This window comes from Bombina bombina, chromosome 3 (assembly GCF_027579735.1).
Source record: "Bombina bombina isolate aBomBom1 chromosome 3, aBomBom1.pri, whole genome shotgun sequence".
Taxonomy (NCBI): domain Eukaryota; kingdom Metazoa; phylum Chordata; class Amphibia; order Anura; family Bombinatoridae; genus Bombina; species Bombina bombina.
In genome coordinates this window covers 540,861,584-540,884,894 of record NC_069501.1, presented here as the reverse complement: position 1 = coordinate 540,884,894, position 23,311 = coordinate 540,861,584, and the positions used below count along the sequence as shown (strand labels likewise).

Genomic DNA, 23,311 nt, shown 5'->3' with positions numbered 1-23,311 from the left:
TAACACCTTGCATAAAATGTTTTTGTCAGCAAATTTTGATTTAGTTTTAGTCATAGTCTTTTGACTAAAATGTCATTTTGATTTAGTTTTAGTCATAGTCTTTTGACTAAAATGTCATTTTAGTTTTAGTCGTATTTTAGTCATTAGAATTTCTTTAGTTTTATAGTCATTTTAGTCTAGTTTTAGTCGACGAAATTACACTGATACACACACACTGTGGTAAGGCCACTGCAAACAAGGTCAGGACAGCTGTGCAACTGTAGTTTATGTGCAATTTTATTTTATTAGAAAAAAGTCTCTCTCACACTTCCCCTTTAAATGAGAATGGTTTCTGCACCAACCAAAAATACATAAACAAAAAGGCCTACTCCTTTTAGGAGTCTAACTAGCAGTAGTTTTCCTTCACTGTAGTTACTGGTCCAGCTTTAGGAAGTAGCAAAAAAGATTTGTTCCAGCCACCAATAGTTAAAAAACCTTTATTTCTTCATATAGGGTCTTTTGACAAACATACAACGTTTCAGACCTGCTATAGGTCCTTAGTCATGACTAAGATACATGACTAAGGACCTATAGCAGGTCTGAAACGTTGTATGTTTGTCAAAAGACCCTATATGAAGAAATAAAGGTTTTTTAACTATTGGTGGCTGGAACAAATCTTTTTTGCTACTTGAAGTATTTGCAGGATAAGGCAGATCCTGGGTTCCGTGCCCCACAAGCCACATATCTGTTGGTGCTGTTTTCCACACTTTGCTTCCAGCTTTAGGAAGGTCAGTGAAGGGAGCAGCCAAAAAGGCTCTGACTTGCTTCGTCTTCAGTGGCTTGGGCCAGTTCTGTACAGCTTCTACTATGTCAAGTTGGGGCTTTACCATTATTCTACTGGCCACATAAGCCAAGTATTTAGTATCAGCCCTACCTTTCTAAATGTGTCTAACATTGCCTGCACTTTTTTAGATTGGAATCTCAATCTGGGCTATGAATGATCATATCATCCAGATATGCAGCAGCATATGTGGCATGAGCAATTTGTTCTTCAGCCTTTGAAAGATTTATGGGGCTCCCTCGAGACCAAAAGGCTTTATTCTGTACTGAAATAGGGCATCAGGAGTAGCAAAATGTAGTTTTCTCTCAGGTGTTCTCCATTACTGGTATTTGCTAATAACCCTTTGTCAGATTAAATACAGAGAGAAACTTGGCCTTTGCTAGTCTCTCTACTAATTGTTGACACAAGCATGGGATATGCATCAAACTTAAGGATCTAGTTACTTTGATATTCCTCTATCACTCCTAACTTTCTTAACTCTGGCCCTTACAGCTTCCCTTTTTGCTTCATGAATATGGTATAATTTATCCCTAAGAGTAACTTCTGGCTCTGTGAAAATGTAATGTGAAATCTTTTGGGTTCTGCCAGGTATTAGGGTGAAGACATCCCTATTCCTCTCAACCAAGCTTCTTCTGCATGCTTAGGTGTCAGTGCTGTTAAAATTGACACTGTCTGCTCTAGGGTCAGAGAATCAGCTTGTTTGTCACCCACTGCAACTGTAAATGACTCTCTATCTGTCCATGGCTTAAGGAGGTTTTACATGAAGCACTGCCTCCTTATGGTGATCTGGCTCACTAACCCTATAATTCAATGGGTTTATCTTTTCTATGGTGCTTGTCAACATGCCAGAAGCCACCTTTCAGTGGTTGGGACTAGAACCATTACCAGGCCGCCCCTTTGGAACTGTCTCTCTGTAGCCCTCAGGTCATATTGGAGTTTTTGGATACCCTGAGCCTGTTCCATGTGCTGGCGAACAACAGGATTTGTTTCACATGTTGTACCATATTAGTTTCCAGGACACCCTGTTCCTCTCAAATTTCTTTCAGTGTGTCCAGAATACCGTGAGGGTGCCTCCAGTATAGTAGCTTAAATGAGGAGAAGCCCATGGAGCTTTGGGGAATCTCACGGGCGAAAAATAACAAGTAGGAAAGCAGTAGGTCCAGTCTTTCGCATCCTTGCTAACAACTTTTCTTACACTCCCTTTCAGAGTACAGTTAAACCTCTCTACTAGTCCATCTGTTAAGGGGTGGTAGTTTTCAGAGTATGTATGTTTAACAGCTGACATAACACCTTCATAATCTGGGAGACAAATGGTGTACCTTTCCTTTAGTGAGAATACCTGAACCAATTCCTTTTTTTTTTTAACAATAGTTTTGATTTTGGATCAAACTGAACGAACCCAATGGGTTCACGTTACATACAATAAGTGTCATTAATATCCAGTAAATTATTTACAATAAATGGAGAAACAGAGTTTGGAAGTTTTCTTATGACATGGCATGTAGCAATAGGATAACTAGTAAAACACCATTTTGATTCAGTTAGAGATTGTAAAGAGACTCTGGTTGGTGATAGTTCAGCAGTTCATGGCATGGGTGCCAAGGCTTAGTAGATGGCTGATGTATTTGCTGAGTCACAATGTCCAGAAAAGGCTGGAGAGTCCATTGTACAAAAGTCATGTATATATCCTCTACTAATATAAATCACTACAAATTGTTGTGTATTCAAAAAAGTCCAAGGGATGGACTCAGGGAGGTAGAAAATCGAGAGAAGAAAAAAGGAGAAAGGAAAGTATAAGAGTAAAACGAACAAAGAAAGAACTGCAGGTATTAAGTACGAGGTTGTGTTTTAGGGTTTATACTCAGAGAGGGAAGTTTTGGAGGAGATGGATGGGGGAGGTAAAAGGTGTGTGAGCTGGGATAAGGTTGCAGTATATGTTTTTTAATTTGTCAATGGTGTGGAGGATATTATGTTGGTGGTGGTTGGGCTGGGTGGTGGATAGTCTCCCAATAAAACGTAATATCCGTGAAAAATTATATTTTACTTCTTCTATAATATCCATACTCTGTTTTAGATCATCTGTTTTTTGTAGCCAAAGGTCTAACATTGGTAATTGGGGAGATTTCCAGTGTAGGGATATAAGTAATTTTGCGCTGTTCAAACCTATTCATAGTAGGGTGGATCTGATTTTGCATCAAAGTGGTGGTTGCTCATTTAGCAGGACTACAGTGGGGGTTAGTGTAAATTCTGGTCCTAATAGGGTCTAAAAAGTTTGCTTGACTTGTTTCCAGAAGGGAGTTAATTTGTTGCAGAGCCACCACATATGTAACATGTTGCCATGTAAATTGCAGCCTCTCCAACACAGTGGTGAGGAGGTTGAGTAGATTCTCTTCAATATTGCTGGTGTAAGAAACCAGAGCATGAGGATTTTGTAATTCAATTCAATTATTCGGGATGAGGTGGAGGACTTACGGGTGTTGTGAAAGATTCTTAGCCAATTTTTATGGTCAATATTGGTGTGTAATTCGAGGTACCATTGTGTGGCATATATAGGGAGGGTAGCGGATTGGGCTAAGTGCAACAAATATTTTGCCAATGAGAGGGAGCCTTTAGAAATCTTTGCAGATAAACATATTTGTTCGAGGGTAGTAGGGGATCTAAGGAGATCCTGTTTGTATTGGGCGCGATTAGTTTTGGACTGTTGATAAATAAGTCATCGATGTTGCGGATATCCTTATTTTTAAAATTATCTACCCTGAATGTCCATCGAATGAAGAAAGTTTTTTCTTTTTTCTCCAACTTTATTTATACCATTTAATTACTGTCCATAAACAAGCACATTTTTCTAAAGCTAATCTTTTTTTTTCCATCTGTTAATGTCCAAGAAATAGCTAGATTTATACCTGAACAAACAATATCTCATAGAAAGTTATTTTTCTATTTATTTTTTTATACAAAAAAATCTGATATATGATATTTTCACATAAATGTATGTGTATTTGTATTTCTAAAAATCATGATATGCTTATCTCATGTTTTTTTTTTTTTTTTTTAAATGATTATCAGTGCTAGAATTTGTACATATATCTTTGCACATACTTGTGTGTGTATATATATAAATATATATATATGTGTATGTCATAACTATTTTGCAAACATATTTACATGTCCCTAAATTATTATTTTTTGTTCTAAACAATGTTGTCTTTCATATCTCTGTGTTTATTTATACCACTATATGTATATAGTGTAAATATATTATTAATCTGAGCAAGAATAATTGTGAATATAACATGTAATCAGGGTATCATATGTATTTATTTGCAAACAATGGATATTTTAAGAGCTGGGCCAGTTTTCTTTCTGCACCTGTGTATCACTTCCTAATTGGAGTCTAGTTTTAAGCACCACTCCTATACAGGGCTGGCATTTAAGATGACATTTCTTAATGAAAATTAAATTCAAGAGAAGGAAGAAAAGAGGATGACATTAAAGAGTTAATTTTAATTTCTGCTGTATCTTATTCATGACAGTTTAATGTTATGTAGACTATCCCTTTGAGCTGTCAGTTTAAGATTACACTGAATCAAACATCATTTGATTATTAAAATCATTGTCAAAAATATTACACTGTGTGTCCTAATGTCATCATCAATGTTTATCTTTAATACTAATTTCACATATACATACTTTCAAAGTATAATACACAATGTAACAAATGGCACATACAAGTTCTGATGAGTGATCAATGACACAAGTATAGAGCAATTTGATTAGTTAGTGATAGTATAAAATGTATATTTAAATCAGATTGGCTGATTTCATTAATCACGTGATTATGCATTTCCCAATAAAAAGTGGTTGAAAATTTTACTAGTTTGTGGGTTGTTTAGGAGTTTGAGTATTGCGTCAAAATTGGTGCAAAGTATTGCTTCAAATTTAGTGAGAAGTATTGCATCAAATTTGGTGCAAAGTATTGCTTCAAATTTGGTGAGAAGTATTGCGTCAAATTTGGTGCGAAGTGGAGAGTGGGACTTGTATTACATGCGTTAAACATGGTGCAAATAGATTTATCAAAAAAAGGAAGTTAGCTATATTTTGTAATGTATTTATTTCATTTTTATGCTTATATATACTAGTGCTGCTGCCAGACAGGCATTACCTGTCATTATCAATGCATTTGTTGACGCACATCTACTTGTGCAGCCTGTTGCTGGTTTATTAATCTCCTCCTTCTGCATCTGAAAGGTCAGGGACTGTGTTCCTTTCTTTCATTCCTGTATAAATAATTTGTCCCCTTTCTTTGTAACTCTACAACAGAGACATGAAACATAACCCATAAGTAGGGTAAGATCTCCCTACTTGATTTTATTTAGTAATAAGAGCAGATCCTAATATATTTTGTTATTTCAAAAGGTTAAAGGGACATGAAACATTTTTATTATACTTCATGATTCAGATGGTTCATTAATATCCTCCTTCCGCGTCTTAAAAGTATCACAAATTTAAAAATATTCTGCATGTTCATTTTTAACTGTCTGCGATGACAAACAGCATAGAAAAAAACCTTTTCAGACTCCCATTGATTTCTATGGCATTCGCGGCCTCAGATGTGGCGGTTTGAAGGATAAGTACGCTGCATCAGAATAGACGCGAGCGTACCTGTTGAATGTTTGATAAATTGGTAAGAGGGTCAAATAGAGTCGAATGTGAAGGTGGCTCATCAGTAATACACTCAAATAGAGTTTAATGTGAAGGCGAATGATCTGTATTACGCTCGAATAACACAAGCAACGTTTTGCATCTGATTGATCTCACGGGAGCGTATATTATGTCGAACATTTCAACATAGACACTGTGTTAACTTGGGGGCGGATCAACTTTGTGTCTAATTTGACGCAGACTTCCAGTGCATTTATAAATCGGCCCCTCTATCTGAATCATTAAAAGAAAAATTTTGGATTTAGTATTGCTTTAACTGTTTTGCTAAACAAAAAAGGTTGGACAAAACAGATAAAAAATACATTACAAAGTACAGTTACACCATTTAATAAAAATTCTTAAAAAAAAATATTGCACTGTAAAGTAAGAGACGGCCTTCTAATTACCAAAAAGAAATGTAAAAACAATATATATATACCAAAAAGCAATGTCAAAGCCATATATGTCTGCTATTTCTGAACAAAGAGGATCCCAGAGACACTTTTACAAACATTTGTGCCATGATTGCACAAGCAGTATGTAAATAATTTCTGCGAGAAACCCAAAGTTTGTGAAAAAAAATAAAAAATTTTTTTTATTTGATGGAATTTGGCAGTGAAATTGTGGCATGAAAGATACCAAAATGGGCCTAAATCAATACCTGGGGTTATCTACTTAAAAAAAAAAATATAGATTTGATAGGTAAATAAAAAAACAAGGCTCTATTTCTGTTTAAATGGAGTGATAGCAAAAATGCTAAAATGCTCTGGTATTTTGAGCAAGTTTTGTCTGGAAGTCCCGGTAGTGAAAGGGTTAAAATGTAAAATCTAGAGAGGAAAGGAAACAGTAAGAGACTTGGTATTTAACCTGAAAGAATGTATTTTTCAACAAAGATCACACAAATGTGGAGTCATCGCAAATGTACATCAGTTAAATCTAGATACCTGTATTAAATAACTGTATTTTAGTATATACAGTATACTTAATATATACTTGAAGTCTCAGTAATGTAAATGTATTTATTTAACCTGCATGTTACTTCCTGGTCTCTCTTAATAAAAATAAATAAAGTAAAAAATAAAATAAAAAAATATTTATATATATATATATATATATATATATATATATATATATATATATATATATATATATATATATATATATATATATATATTTTACACAAAATTTATAAAGGCTCAAATATATGAGTTCTCAGGTGTTAGAAATAAAGTCTGGCAAAGGGCTTTAACACTGAGATATATACATATACATGTCTAATATAAATGTATATGTCTATATGTGTGTACATTTGTATTTATGCATTTCTACGTGTATACAGGTGGCCCTCGTTTTACAACGGTTCAATTTACACCGTTTCAGAAAAACAACCTTTTTTTCCAGTCATGTGACTACTATTGAAAAGCATTGAGAAGCAGTGCCTTTATTAAAATAGCCAGTAGGTGGAGCTGTCCGCTTGTGTTGCAGCAAAGCCAAGGAAGCTACAATTAATCAGTTTAACCAGACCTGAGCTATCGAGCAGATTTCAAAGGAACAAGATCTTCCTGTCTATAAATCAGTCCAGATTGGATTGCATAGAAAGAACTGTTTGCAGAAAAATGCAAGTGAAGTCTGTGTTGTGTGATTATTTTATTAGGTTTATAATGCTGTTTAGCAAATGTTTTTGTTCATTTAACTTAGTTTAATTATATATTCTGTGTTGTGTGATTATTTTATTAGGTTTATAATGCTGTTTAGCATTTAAGGTCTTCATTTCAAAGCTTTAAAAATAATGTATTAGGTGTTAGTTATGACAATTTTGAGAGGGGCCTGAAACCTATCTCCCTCACTTCCCATTGACTTACATTATAAACTTTCAATTTACAATCATTCCTTCTGGAACCCAACCCCGGCGTAAGCTGAGGGCTACCTGTATATATTGTTACAGACATATATACACATATAAAAACATAAACACATATGTACACATATATAGACCTATATATAACTGCATTGGAGACCTTTGCAGTTAAGTAGATGAAAACATGTAAAATTATATTTATCCAATATTTATATTTATTTTAAATATGTTCTAAGTATTTATAAATAGATATTCCTATATACGTATATCTGTATATATCTATACCTATTTATAATTATATATATATATACACTGTATATTATTATTATTATTATTATTCTTTATTTATAAAGCGCCAACAGATTCCGCAGCGCTGCCCATGGGTACAAGGATAACAGTACAGTGGAGAAACAATACGATAAGACACAAAATTTTACAGACAAATACAGGGGGAGTTGAGGGCCCTGTTCCCGTGGGAACTTACAATCTAGATGGGTAGGAGGATTGGAAACAGGAGGTGGGGACTGCAGAGGTGAGAATGATATTAGTGAGGAGATAGAGGGCAACTGTTAGTTAGTTGGTTAGTTTGTTAATAAGTCGGGTGATAAGCTTCCCTGAACAGAAAGGTCTTTAGGGAACGTTTAAAGGAGGAGAGGTTAGGGGCAAGTCTGACATCTCGAGGAAGTGCGTTCCAGAGGGTTGGTGCCGCACGAGAGAAGTCCTGTAGTCTAGAATGAGAGGAGGTGATGGTAGAGGATGCAAGAAGCAGGTCGTTGTTGGATCTTAGGGGACGGGCAGGGGTATATTTGTTGATGAGCGAGGACAGGTAGGGTGGGGCAGCATTGGTGAGGGCTTTGTAGGTCAGGGTGAGAATTTTGAATTTAACTCTGTTGTGAATGGGGAGCCAGTGAAGGGACTCACAGAGAGGCGCAGCAGAAACAGAGCGTCGAGAGAGGTGGATTAGTCTGGCGGATGCATTTAGGACGGATTGGAGGGGAGAGAGGCGGGAGAGAGGGAGGCCAGTTAGTAAGTTGTTACAGTAGTCAAGTCGGGAAATTACCAGGGAGTGGATGAGCTGTTTGGTAGTTTCAGCACTCAGAAACGGGCGAATTTTGGAGATATTGCGTAGGTGGTTGCGGCAGGATGAAGAGAGCAGTTGGATGTGGGGAATGAAGGACAGATTTGAGTCAAGCGTGACTCCGAGGCAGCGGACTTGGGGTGATGGGGAGATAGTGGTGCCGCCAACAGTGATAGAGAAATTAGAGACGGGAGTGGAGCTAGAGGGGGGAATTAGAAGTTTGGTCTTGGACATATTTATTTTTAGGTGGTGAGAGGCCATCCAGGAAGAAATGCCAGATAAGCAGTCGCTGATGTGAGAGTTGACAGAAGGAGAGAGTGCAGGGGTGGAAAGGTAGATCTGGGTATCATCAGCATAGAGGTGATAGCTGAAGCCATAGCTGTTGACAAGTTTACCCAGTGAAGAAGTGTAAATAGAGAAGAGTAGAGGACCCAGGACAGAGCCTTGAGGTACTCCAACAGACAGGGGCAATAGAGAGGAGGAGTCACCAGCAAAAGAGACTGAGAAGGATCTGTTAGAGAGATAAGAGTGAATCCAGGAGAGGGCAGTGTCACAGAGACCAAGAGAACTGAGAGACTGTAGGAGAAGGGGATGGTCAACAGTGTCAAAGGCAGCAGATAGGTCAAGTAAGATGAGTATAGAGTAGTAGCCTTTGTTTTTAGCAGAAAGGAGATCGTTAGTAACCTTGGTGAGAGCAGTTTCAGTTGAGTGTTGGGGACGGAAGCCAGATTGCAGGGGGTCAAGCAATGAGTTGGACGACAGGAAGTGGGTTAGGCGATTGAAAACTAGTTTTTCGAGGAGTTTTGAAGCTAGTGGGAGCAGTGATATGGGGCGGTAGTTTGCAGGGGAGTTAGGGTCGAGGGAGGGTTTTTTGAGGATGGGGGTGACCTTCGCATGTTTGAAGGAGGCAGGGAATGAGCCGGTAGAAAGGGATAGGTTAAATATGTGAGTAAGAGCCGGAGTGAGGGTGGTAGACAGAGGAGGAATTAGATGTGAAGGAATAGGGTCAAGTGGGCAGGTAGTGAGGTGTGAGGAAGACAAAAGGGAAGCCACTTCACTCTCGTTGGTTGGGAGGAGGGTGCAGAGAGTGGCAGAGGGGGTGACTGGGAGCGGAGTTGGGAGATTGCAGGTTTGTGTTGGGATGTTTCCTCGGATTGCAAGTGTTTTATTGAGAAAATAGTCAGCGAGGTCTTGAGCACTGAATGCAGATGAGGGGGGTGGTGCAGGTTGGTAGAGGAGAGAGTTGAAAATAGAGAAGAGTCTTTTAGGGTTTGAGGAGTGAGTGGATATAAGAGAGGAGAAGTAGGTTTGCTTAGCTAAGCGAAGGGCAGAGGTGTAAGAGTAGAGAATAAACTTATAGTGCATGAAATCATGTTCAGAGCGGGATTTCCTCCAGGCACGCTCAGCAGTGCGGGAGCATTTTTGTAGGTGACGCGTTTGTTGGGAGTGCCAGGGTTGGAGCTGACGACGTGGGGCTTTGCGAGGTTGGGGTGGAGCGAGAGTGTCAAGTGCAGCAGAGAGAGTATTGTTATAGTGGGTTATAGCAAGGTCAGGGCAGGATATCGTGGAAGTGTGGGGGAGGCGTAGTTGAATAAGATTGGAGAGTTGGGGAGCGTCCACAGTGTGCAGATTTCTGCTGGTGCGGGGGCGAGAGGGGGAAGTAGGTTTAGTATCTATATTAGGATTAAAGGTGAGCAGATGGTGGTCTGAGATGGGAAATGGGCGACATCCAACATTAGAGAGAGAGCAGAGATAGGAGAATACCAGATCAATTGAGTGTCCTTCGCGGTGGGTAGGGAATAGGGTGGATTGTGACAGGCTGAAGGAGTTAGTGAGTGAGAAGTTTAGAGGCAGCAGGGGCAGATGGGTTGTCAATGGGGATGTTGAAGTCCCCTAGAATTAGAGCAGGTGTATTTGTGGAGAGAAAGGAAGGAAGCCAGGCAGCAAAGTTGTCAAGGAATTGGGAAGTTGGTCCAGGGGGGCGATAGATAACTGCCACTCTGAGAGAGAGAGGGGAGAACAGGCGAATGCAGTGCACTTCAAAGGAAGAAAAGGAGAGAGATGGAAATGGGGATAGGTACTGATAGGAGCAGGAGGGGGAGAGTAAGATGCCAACACCGCCACCGTGTCTCTCATCTGGCCTAGGTGTGTGGCTAAAGTGAAGACCACCATGTGTGAGAGCAGCAATGGAAGCAGTGTCAGAGGAAGATAGCCAGGTTTCAGTAATAGCTAAGAGGTTGAAAGCGTTGGAAACAAACAGGTCGTGAACAGTTGTAAGCTTGTTACAGACGGAGCGAGCATTCCAGAGGGCACAAGAAAAGGGAGGGGTTAGGCGCTGTGTGTTAATTGAGATGAGATTGTTGGTATTGCGTGACCTAGGATTTTTGCAGTGGGAGATGGAGCGAGAGTGTAAAAGTGTGGCGATTGTTGCAGGGCCAGGGTTAGGAGAGACATCACCAGCAGCAAGCAGTAGTAGCAGTGAGAGAAACAGAAGGTGAGAGTGAGATTTGTAGGAGCAGGAATGGTTAGACACAGGAGAGTTAGAGGGGGAAGAGTTTCTAAGGAAACAAAGTAGTTCATGAGAGGACAGCATAGGGGATGAGAGAAGGGAGGGGCAGATATGGATAGTGTGGGGATTGTTGTTATAGGGACATGCAGTGATTTTTAGGAGAAGGGAAGACAGAGAGAGCAGAAAAGGCATAGAAAGCATTGTGTAGAAGTATAGATATTAAGTTTACCTGTTAGTTGGTCTGCAGTTTCAACCTCCAGTTTCTAACTCCAGTGTGCTAACTCTTGCTACTTGTAACATAGAGCTACTTAGAACAGAGAGCCATCGGCCCAAAATGAGCCTTAAGCCTTCTCCATATGTAGGAATGAGAAGTGATGAAATGATTCTAGGCAGCTGTTACAGGCAGTTTTAGCTAGCAGGAATTACACACTTGCAAATTAGAGAGGGGGTGGGGTTAAAGGCTGAATAAGTTTAGATAATATAAGATAAAATGATTACAGGTAGACAAAATGGAGACAGAGAAAATGGTTACCAGAGGAGTCTAGCACAGTTTAAAGGGGGGTTTAAAAGCAGTCAGTTAGGCAGAAGCAGGAAGACATACCAGAGGAGTCTAGCACAGTTTAAAGGGGCGTTTAAAAGCAGTCAGTTAGGCAGAAGCAGGAAGACATACCAGAGGAGTCTAGCACAGTTTAAAGGGGCGTTTAAAAGCAGTCAGTTAGGCAGAAGCAGGAAGATATATATATATATATATATATATATATATATATATATATATATATACTGTAGGTATAGATATCCAGTATATTGTACCAAAATACCATCAGATATATGTAGAAATGTTTATTTATGAATAAATAAATAGAACATATTCTTCTATGTGAAGAACATTGGAATGTGAAATATTCATATTTTCATGTCGGGTTAGCACACATGAGAATATGTGACCGGGTTTGAGCCAGAGTCGGGTGTTTTTTTTCTCCATTGACTTCTATGGGGGAATACGTGAACACCTACGTGATATTCTATGTTTATCTTTTTGCACTCGTCAGGTTAGTGTGCAAGCAAAAATAGTTTACTTTCATAATATGAGCGCACCCAGACGCACACAAAAAGCTTACTTCTAGCGCAATTAACGATTAAATGTCTGTAGCATCTTCTTCTGTGATCAATGTCAGAATCTTATGTTTAGTTAATATATTCTTCTTCATCATGGTTTTAAACAATATCTCTATAGTACCCCACTTGTAATCTATCCCTAAATGCCATTCCACGATGTTACTAAATCTGTTCTTATGCAAATAATTCTGGTTCCCACAAGAGACAGAAAAAATAGGCTTATTAAAAAAGGCTCTGCTGCTTGGAATTCTAAAGATTTATGATTTGTCATAGAAAACTGCCATTAAAACGTTATGCAACCATCTCTCAGTTAAAGTTTTAGTTCCACTGTAATTATTTTTCAAAACGTTAAAGGAATACACTTTGAAATGGTAGTCTGTCTGTGTCCATATCATCTGATAACAACCCAAGGACAACTTTCTAAAGTGTATTACAGCATAATTAACATTTTACAATTCATTTGCAATGCGTAAAAAGTCTTAAAATGTCTTTAAAATGTAACATTGTTAAAAAATTAATGTTTTCTAAAGGCTCAAATGCTTAATTAGCTCTCATTAAATATATTTCTTGTATTTACTGAAAGTTTAAAAGCCACTGCTGCCTCCAGTACTTTCCAGTGAACTCCATAATGTAGTGACATATTTCTGTATTGGGTCTGAAATGACTATTGAAATGTAAAGATTCAGAGGCAGTAGTGACTTTGGAGCTTTCTAATGGAATGAGCATTTAAGTAGGCACTTTACTCCAGGGATTTAACTCCTGGCCACTTGGAGGAGGCAAACATTCCCAAAGTTCTAAGAGCACTTAATCCCTCTCACCTCTCTAGTATTTCAGTCTTTTATTTGCCTCCCAGGAGGAAGGTGAAGAATTTAGGTCCTACAGATTCTTCATTGAGAGGGATTCTCAGACTCATTTGAGGCCCAGTTCCCCCTTAGAGAGCTGCTACTTAGGAAAGAGTGAGGGGGTGGGATCATTGGGTAGTAACATAATCACTCCCAGTGAGGAGATATGGGCCGATTCATCAAGTGTCTGGCGGACATGATCACACGATAAATGCCGACAGCGTTTCACAAGCAGTTCTGTTGAACTGCTTGTGCAATGCTGCCCCCTGCAGATTCGCGGGCCAATCTTCCGTTAGCAGGTGGTGTCAATCAACCTGATCGTGTTAGATCGGGGTGATTTCCTGCGATGTCTGTCCGCCTCCTCAGAGCAGGCGAACAGGTTATGGAGCAGCGGTCTTTAGACCGCTGCTTCACAACTGGTGTTTCTGGCAAATCTGAAGGCTCGCCAGAAACACGGCCCTACAAGATCCATACGCAGCTTGATAAATAGGCCCCATAGCCTCTGTTATATACATAGTAAAGGGGATTCAATTGTTTGGGTTAGTAACTGGGCTATTTCCTTCTCTTTTTTGAAATTCCTCAACTGCTCCTTCATTTCTGAGTGCAACAAGCATTTTTCAAATGTTTTATTATTGAAGTGTAAGTGTAAGATTTTTATGTAGTGCATTTTTATTATTTACTTTCAATACACAAGGAGGTTTTCCCTTTAATATTTATTGTCCAAGGTTGTCTGTCTCATATTCTTTTTTTGTATTCTACATTTTGTTTACTGTTTTTACAGTTGTGTGATTCTCCCGGGCTGAAGCTAAAGTTATCTATCCACAATATTCAATAAGAAGAATAATGCCCATACCTCTTCTCAGAAAACATATTCAGTATCCTTGTGGATACATTTTAGATGCTGATTAAACAAGGATTAAAGTAATTCCAAGCTTGGCAGGATATGGATAAGTGGCAAAGGGGTACCTCGGAAATGCCAGATATTTGAACTGAGGTATGGGGTTATTTTTTGGTAATTTAGTAATGTAAAATATTATGCCATCATTTTGCATTCAGGGGCAAATGAAAAGGCCGAAGTGGGTTTACATATTTTCAATTTCTGTCATTCACCCAGTAAACGGGCTCAGTGTAACTTGAGCAGTAAGTTATTACCCCCTTGGAGGAAGGTCATGTGACCTGGGATGTGTATAAACGTGTGTGTTGCTGGAACAGAATAAGACTTTATTTTCATTGGGGCAGACTAGCTGAGCCTATGGCGCCCATTTAACAAGCTCCGTAGTGAGCTTGTGGGCCCGTGTTTCTGGCGAGTCTTCAGACTCGCCAGAAACAGCAGTTATGAAGCAGCGGTCACAAAGACCGCTGCTCCATAACCCTGTCCGCCTGCTCTAAGCAGGCGGACAGGAATCACCACAATTCAACCCGATCGCGTACGATCGGGTTGATTGACACCTCCCTGCTGGCAGCCGATTGGCCTTGAGTCTGCAGGGGGCGGCGTTGCACCAGCAGCTCTTGTGAGCTGCTGGTGCAATGCTGAATACGGAGAGCGTATTGCTCTCCGCATTCAGCGAGGTCTGGCGGACCTGATCCGCACTGTCGGATCAGGTCCGCCAGACTTTGTTAAATAGAGGCCTATGGCTCTTATCTGCCATCAATATCTATATTTCTATGTATTTACAGTAAAGTAAAAAAAAGGTGGATGTCTTAATTTATTTTATTTGTCTGTGTATTCTTTAATGGAGCATATTATGTCTGTCTGTGTATTTCATGGAGCATACTGCCTTACATTATTCTTTAGCGGGTAGATCCAATGATAATAATTTTATTTTCTATGTTGAAGGATTGTTACCAGTTCAGCTTTGCAATTCCTGAATGGATCACATCAGGCATTCTAACAAGCTAATACTGCTCTTGCCTATAAAGGAATCTTTCCTTCTTCTGTTTCCTCAATACAAGCGAAAGGTTCAGATTTTGCTTCATGATTTAAAAGGTTTGTGTGCCCTGTAGTTGTGCCGGCTATGCCTCCTCCAAGTATGCGCAAAAGTTCTATGTCTGAAAGTCATCCTAAAGTTACATTATCAGGTACTTCTGCATCATCAGAACACCTTAACTTAAAGCAGAGGTTTTCAAAGTGGTATTAAAAGTTAGGCACAATGTGAAGGTGACCTCGCGTTCACATTGCATGGAAGCATTGCGCTCACAAGAGTGCACTTCCATTGGCTAATGGGATCCTCGTTCTCATGCCGTGTGATACAGCTGAGAACCTAGCGCAGCGAAGGGAGTAAGTGGTGCAGTAATGGACAGCAAATGTTAAATATATATGTTGTAATATTTGTATATACACATATTAACACATAAATATATATGTATATAAGCATATACATATATATTTATAGGGAACACACAGTTTTAAATAGACCGCAATGTAAAGACAGTTTTCAGTGCTGGTTTTGCTGGGGGTGTTTTTAACACCCCACACCTACCACTTTTAACCCCTAAAAACTGCTTCATTCAGTTGTTTTTTATTTTAAATAAAAAACTACAAGACTCTTAAATTTGGGGGCAAATGGGGGAAATTTAGAAAATAAACCAGATATCTGATCTATGTTTAATTTTCTGAGCGCTAGATGCTAGCGTGAGCTCACGGAAGCAATAACTAGGCACTTGTAATGGCTGGTTATTTATCGCATGCCCGTAAAGGGGCGAATTTGCCATTTATGGGCACGCGATAAATGAGCCCGCCATTTGTAATCTTGCCCTTTAGAAGCATAGTATTAAGTTATGATAACCGCTGCTTCTTAACTCTCAGTTGCGCGATCGCTCATGCAAGCCTGCAGCCGGATCCTTTGATAACCTGGACCCAGGTAAACCATAAAGCACCCAAAAAAGGTGGCTAAAGGATATAACATATTTTTCTTGTTTCATCTAACAAGGAATTTTAAAATGTTTAGGTTGAGAATGAGCACTGCAACATGCAATTTTTCTTATGGCTTCCTCAGTTTTGTTTTAACAAAATTTCAAACATTTCTTTACGTTTCCTGTGACAAATTCTCAAATACTTGTAACCTCTGTTTTAAAGGAAGAAGTGAAAATTCTTCATTAATGAAGTACAGCACTCTATAAATACCAAAGGTTTCTTCAAATATATCAGGGATATAAATCAGGATTTGCTACACATTTCTCTAAATAAGAACAGATCTCTCATACATATTGTAAAATTCTTTTGTGAGTCAGTAGAGCAGAACAGTTATAGGATGTAAACAGACATGCTTAGTTTTTGTCTCTAATGCAGAAAGCAAATAGCCAGCAGTGGGTCAGGCATGAAGGAATCCAGCACACGTATATTATAGCAGATAAATCTCTGGGTCCCCACAGAAGAACTAACATATACACACATAACAATTAAAATAATGCTATTCTAAGAAAACATATCAGAGTACATTTATAGTCAGTGATTTCAATCTATAAAAGTATCAATATTTTAAACTGATTTTTAAATTGCCTATAACAATTGTAATTGTGATATTAGTTGTAAAATTCCACTTACCTAGATTAAAGGGACATACTTTTAATACTGTGCCCTATAATTTTAGTGTGTGTCATATGCTTAATACTATGCCCTATACTTTTAGTGTGTGTCGTATGCCTAATATAATGCCCTATACTTTTAGTGTTGTATACTTAATATTATGCCCTATACTTTTAGTGTGCCCTATACTTAATAATATGCCCTATACTTTTAGTGTGACCTATACATTTAATACTATGCCCTATACTATTAGTGTGCACTATACTTAATAATATGCCCTATACTTTTAATACTATGCCCTATACTATTAGTGTGCATTATACTTAATAATATGCCCTATACTTTTAGTGTGCCCTATACTTAATAATATGCCCTATACTTCTAGTGTGCCATATACTTGTTTTACAAGTGGTGAGTTAAGTGTTGTGCTCACTTGTAATCTTAAATACCACTGTAAAATTTAAGACCTGAAGTAAACCATTATTTTTGACAGTATAGCACAGAACTGCATTAAGAACTCCGCCAGGGCCGCCACTAGAAATTTTGGGGCCCCTGACTTAACCATTGATCTGGGCCCCCCCCCCCCCCCTCCTTTGACATGTGCAATTTTTGACCATGTGACTAAAACGTATATGCACTTTATTCTTGTGTCTATTTAAACTTGGAAATGTTGTAAAGGTAGTAACATACACTGAAACACACACACACACTCACACATAAGGATTCACATATAGACACTCTAGCAAACACGCAAAGAAACTCAGACACAGACACCCAAACAGACACTTAGCACTTGTTTACATTGACCTGACAAGTAATGAGGTAAACTACAGTTTTGTAAAAAAAAGGAGATTTAGAAAACAAAATATGGAGTTCTGGTTATCTTTTTGTAAAGGAAGATGCCAACTAAATGATGACAACAGCATGCAGTGGCTGAAAGGAAGGGCCCTGAACTGCCTAAACAATAATTTAAAGGTTAAATGGTAGATTGGTGACTTCCGGAAAGGTCTCATTAGTCTCAGTCCGTAGAAAGATGTGAATAATCAGTAGTAAGGTCAAAATGTCCTAAAAAGGAACAGACAATGGACACACACACAAACTCAAACTTGCACATACACCCAAGGAAACACCAACAGAGACCGCCTCAAAAAACACACAAAGACATACACACACACACAAAGACACCCACAGAAAATACAGAAAGACATACATACACACACCTCACTGAGACATCCACAGAAAACACACAAAGACATACAAACCCCCTCACAGGAACACCCACAGAAAATACACACCCTCACAGAGACATCCACAGAAAACACAGACATACACACTCACCCTCACAGAGGCATCCAGAGAAAATACACAAAGACAAACACACGCCCACCCTCCCAGAGACACCGATAGAAAAAGCTCAAAGACATATGCACACACCCTCACAGACATCCACAGAAAATGCACAAATACATACACACCCACCCTCACAGAGATACCAACAGAAAAAAATACATACACACTCATAGACACAAACCAAAGCACAAAGACATAAACACAGACACCCACAGAAACACTCACAGGAGGAAACATTGATGCACCTTGCATCCCCTAAATCAACAGTGTGTAACATGCATGATAAAAAAATATGTAGAAATTAAGAGATCACTTTTTAAAGAATCATATTTGTAAATGTGCAAACAAAAATAATTCTGTGAATTCAAAATTGTATATTAATGATCTGGGTAGATGGCTAGATGAAGAAAAGTACTTTTAAAAGGTTGACATATGTTTGTTTGATATTTTCCCCATTTTCCCCAACCAAGAGCACCACTTCAAATATGCAGGCCCATTTATCAAGCTCCGTATGGAGCTTGAAGGGCCGTGTTTCTGGCGAGTCTTCAGACTCGCCAGAAACACAAGTTATGAAGCAGCGATCTAAAGACCGCTGCTTCATAACCCTGTCCGCCTGCTCTGAGCAGGCGGACAGGAACCGCCGGAAATCAACCCGATCGAATACGATCGGGTTGATTGACAGCTCCCTGCTGGCGGCCGATTGGCCGCGAGTCAGCAGGGGGCGGCGTTGCACCAGCAGCTCTTGTGAGCTGCTGGTGCAATGTTAAATGTGGAGAGCGTATTGCTCTCCGCATTTAGCGAGGTCTTGCGGACCTGATCCGCAGTGTCGGATCAGGTCCGCAAGCCCTTTGATAAATGGGCCCCATAGTGTACAAATGTTCCCACCTGTCAGCTGTATTTGTGGATTTTGAAAATGCTGTACTCTATATGGTCTTGGTGGAACCATAAGCTGTGGTACTCATTCCATTAGATCTGGTTAAATGCAGGATTTAAGCTTGTTGGTATGCATTTCAAAATTAAGTCAGCTGTAGAGTAAACTGAACAGTTTTAAGTGAACCTGTCTAATTTCCAACACTGAACAATCTTAGTCTGAGAGTATAACATGTTATGCAGATGTAAAAATCTTGGATAAAATGCCTCCTTGTATCTGGAAAGTCCTTGCATAAAGGGGCAGTAATATATATCATTTGTGTATTGAGGAGGAAACATTTCTGCATGGCTTTAAATATAGAATTTCTACAGCATTGTCAAATAATCATAAATACACTGCTGCTAAAAAAAAATTGTTTTTATGGACCCCTGGCCCCACCATACAACTACTACCACACTGAAGTTACAATCTTAAATTGCACAAAGAAATAAAAAACATTTGCTAAGTAATTCCTACCTCCTCTGCAAATGAAAGTGATCAGCCGTCTGACTCAGGCACACACTCTACAAACAAAGTGCCAAGTCTGTCTAACACTGTGCATAGTGGTTTAGTGCACACTCAGAAATCCTCTCAAATGCTAATACTTTACTCCTTGTAATAACATTGCCCATGCTCAATTAGCACTGGTGGCTGCCAAAATTTAAAAACAATTTTTTTTTTAGTTCTTACTTCATGGGGCCCCCCTAGCCCATTGGGCCCCTGACAGGAGTCACCCCTGTCACCCCCTGATGGCGGCCCTGAACTCTGCTACTTGTGCACCATCAACTAAGAGCGATATCCCATATGCATTTTACTGAGAACCCCCATAAAAGTCTATTATTTGAGGGATTTAGCACACCCGTGCTATCAGACATGCATATGGTAGCACATCCTAGACTTTTGTTTAAATTCGAACAACAAACAATTACTTTCAACTTGCAAGATGAGCACAAAAATAGAATCGCTATTGATTTAACACAAGCAATGTTAAAGCACAATTAATGTTTGCTCTCGGGTATCTGAATCCTAAAAGTTTTATTTTGACTACAATATACCTGTCAGCTGCCATTGCAGACCTTGCGATTTTGAGATGGGTGTAATGTATCAGTTTCCCTTCAGCAAACAATGACTTATTATACATAACTTTTTTTAAAACTTGAAATATAATTTTTATTTAATTTTAATGTGTTATAATGTGTTTTACTGTGTTATGGATATAAATATTTTATATTCTACACTTTGTATTTTTAAATAGATTTTATATATATATATAAATATAAAGAAAAAGAAAATGGAATATTGGAATGTAAAATATTCATAACTACAGTTGTTCTAATGCAGTTGTTTTTTTTTTAACAGTGCGCTCCATATGGAAGAAGTTAATGTGGCCGCGATATCTGAAGTCCTGAAGTTAGCGCACATTGGACTTTCGCTTTTGCAGTAACTTTCTACTTTCAACTTGTAATACGCATGCTACCCTAATCATGTTGGAATTGAACTTAGCACACGCAATAAAAAATGTTGTAATTTGGCCCTGGGTGCTTATAAAGTAGCATCTACAATGCATGGATTATATTATTAAAAACATCTCAATTATTTTTTATTGATATATTTGATTAATTGGCATAAAGTAAGTTAGAGAGAATTATCAAGCTGATACTAACAGCAATTCAATTACACAAGACTGGGATTTCTCATTTTCTACAACCATAAACATCAGTTTCACTTTATATCTGGTGTTATTTGTATCATGTGGTGTTGTCCACCTTAGCTACTACTAAGTTTGTCAAACTGAATCACCACTGCAGCAGGACCTCTTGTTCTGAATCTTCTCTTTGTCTATCATCCTAGTTTAGGGTTCATTAAAATCTCCATTCACTAATTAGATTGATTTACTGGGATTAATTTACCAAGTGCCAGCCGGACATGATTTGCTGTAGCATTTAACATTGCACAACCATTTCTAATTAAATGCTTGCGCAATGCCGCCCCCTGATCACCGGCGGCCAATCGGGGGCCAAAACAGGGGGTGTCAATCATCCCGATCGTATACCGTCTTATGACCGCTGCTTCTTAACTTCCGCTGGGCGAAGAAAGCAGAATCCGCTGCTTAATAAATCTACCCCACTGCCTAAAACTAATCACAGTGAAAAAAATGTAAGCCCTGAAAATATCAGGAGTGGCACTGGCAATGCTTTACTGTCATGTTTATAAAAATGATTACTATTATTACTATAATATTCAGTAGCATTGAGTATATGAGCAAGGAGTACACAATATCAATAATGTTTATGTCACCAAGTACACAAAATATCACCAGATTCTTGACCATATTAACTGATGCAGGAGGATAAATACATTGCTGTGGAGAGCTTATTCCTAGGGGCATATTTATCAAGCTCCATACGGAGCTTGATGCCCCGTGCTGGTGCAATGATAAAGGCCGAGAGCGTATGCTTTCGGCATTTAGCGATGTGCAGCAGACATGAGCCGCTATATCGGATCATGTCCACTCGCACCATAGTAAATAGGCCCCCTAGTCTGTTTAACCTCTTGGATGCCAAATAGGGATACAACATATGGCATAATTACCTCTTTTTTTCTCAACTGTAATTCTGCAGCCTTCTCCTGCCAAGATTATTCCATTTAGTTAGTGTCATTGCTATTCCAGATTATGTGCATACCCAGGGAGTGTCTAACAGATTAATAAATGACCATGACCCACCTCTTTGTACTCCTTCCAGAGCCGGTGGAAATCCACAGATCCATCTTTACGATGTTGTATAACAGTCCAGCCTCCTCCACTGGTCTCCATATCACAAAGCGCCTATGTAAAACAGTTTAAAACAACACACTCAATATCTGTTTGGCACAAGTGTAATTAGGCAAAGTGGGCAGATAACTATGGATGCCTGGCTGGCCAAGCAAAAGCAAGTTTATAGTTGAACCCATGATATTTTTTTCAATAGGCTGCTGAAAATTTGCATGCTTAGCATCGCTATACAAAGTGTATAATGAAGCCAATATAGCCTGTAAAGCAAAGTATATTTATAGCGAGTGCACGACAGTAATGATTATTGAGTACAGGTAGGTGAAAAAGGCATGGAAACAAAGTAATATCTTGTGCACACTGTTCTAGAGATGTGAATCTGAACATCTCGCCATTAAAGGGACAGTGTATTGTAAAACCGGTTTACCCGGTTTTTATACCAGGTGCAGAGTTATAAATGTATGGGAAATTGCTCATTTAGGGTTATTTTTGTATATGAAATAGCTGCAGCTGCCAATTTAAACTACAACCCAATGAAAAAGGCTGAGCTTGCAAGGAGAGCAGACCCCATTAGCCTATCTCTTTATATTTATAAAAAAATTCACAGTGAGACCAATACTTAGGCCCTGATGATCAATACATGATCATAATAAAAAAAGTGGTCTGTCCCTCTCTGTTCCGACGAGTGGCGATTTGTTTTCTATAGGAAATAATAGGAATCACAGCTTCAGCAAAAGTCTGCCAACATCGCCTCTCATCTACGATCTCGGTGAGGAGGGGTTCTGTATATGAAGTGTTTTTACACCACATTGACTGTGCATTTGCTTAAAGGGACACTAAACCCACATTTTAATTTGCTCCTATTATCAATTTTTCTTCGTTCTCTTGCTATCTTTATTTAAAAAGAAGGAATGTAAAGCTTAGGAGTCAGCCCATTTTAGGTTCAGCACCCTGGATAGCGCTTGTTTATTGGTGTCTACATTTAGTCCACCAATAAGCAAGCATAACCCAGGTTCTAGTTCATTCCAGGGATATAGGACACATTGCAACTCCACACTCCTACAGCTAACACATATGTTATGAGATAATTTGCAAGGTGTCCTGGCTGTATATACCCTAAGTATCATGATGTATGCATCACAGAGCCGCCGAGGAAGAAGGACTGGACACACGTTTTTTCTCGAAGCCCTAACTGGACTGTTTTTTACACACACTGCTCTGTATCTGTGTGTGTAATAGTGAAAGCTGGTGTTGTGGTAGGGAAACATTACAGAACACTGGCCGAGATTGAAGAGGGATGAGTGCTGGCCTGCTGGGTAACAGTTAGAGCACGTTAGGGTGGAGGAGGAGCTTATACCGGCGGCACTGCTTAAAGTTATTAGATAGTGGCGTGCTAGCCATGCTGACTCTGAGTTTCACTTTCAGAGGATATGGTGCTGCTGGGCCCTACCAAGTGGCGGATTTCTAGGGCCCAGTGGCCACAAATGGATTATGCGACATTTGGGACCCTGGAAGTTCCGCCACTGCTAAAATGTAAAAAAAAAAAAAAAATCACTGCTCCAATTTTGCGCCCCATTGCAAGCGCCGGGCCTGGCTGTGCACTGTAGAAGGTGAAATGCCCAAAATCCTACCGATTTGTCTTTGAGGAATGTTATTCTCAAAGTATTGGATTATTCACTGACGCATCTGTTGGCAGATTGACGAGCCTCGACCCATCCTTGCTCTTGAAGGACTAGGCCTGTTTTGGAGGCTCCTTATATACTATGATTACATGATTGCCTCACCTGTTTCACATCATCTTCTTTTTTCAACTTGTCACATCGCTATTAGT

At 39.0% G+C, this 23,311-nt stretch overlaps 1 protein-coding gene across 1 annotated transcript in view; it reads right to left on the bottom strand.

Moving 5' to 3' along the window:
* Positions 1-23,311, bottom strand: part of LOC128653620 (angiopoietin-2) — a 120,816-nt gene that overhangs the window by 47,663 nt on the left and 49,842 nt on the right. The window contains exon 6 of the mRNA XM_053707011.1: positions 21,436-21,537. Coding sequence (XP_053562986.1) covers positions 21,436-21,537 — 102 coding nt within the window. The remainder of the gene's footprint in view (positions 1-21,435; positions 21,538-23,311) is intronic.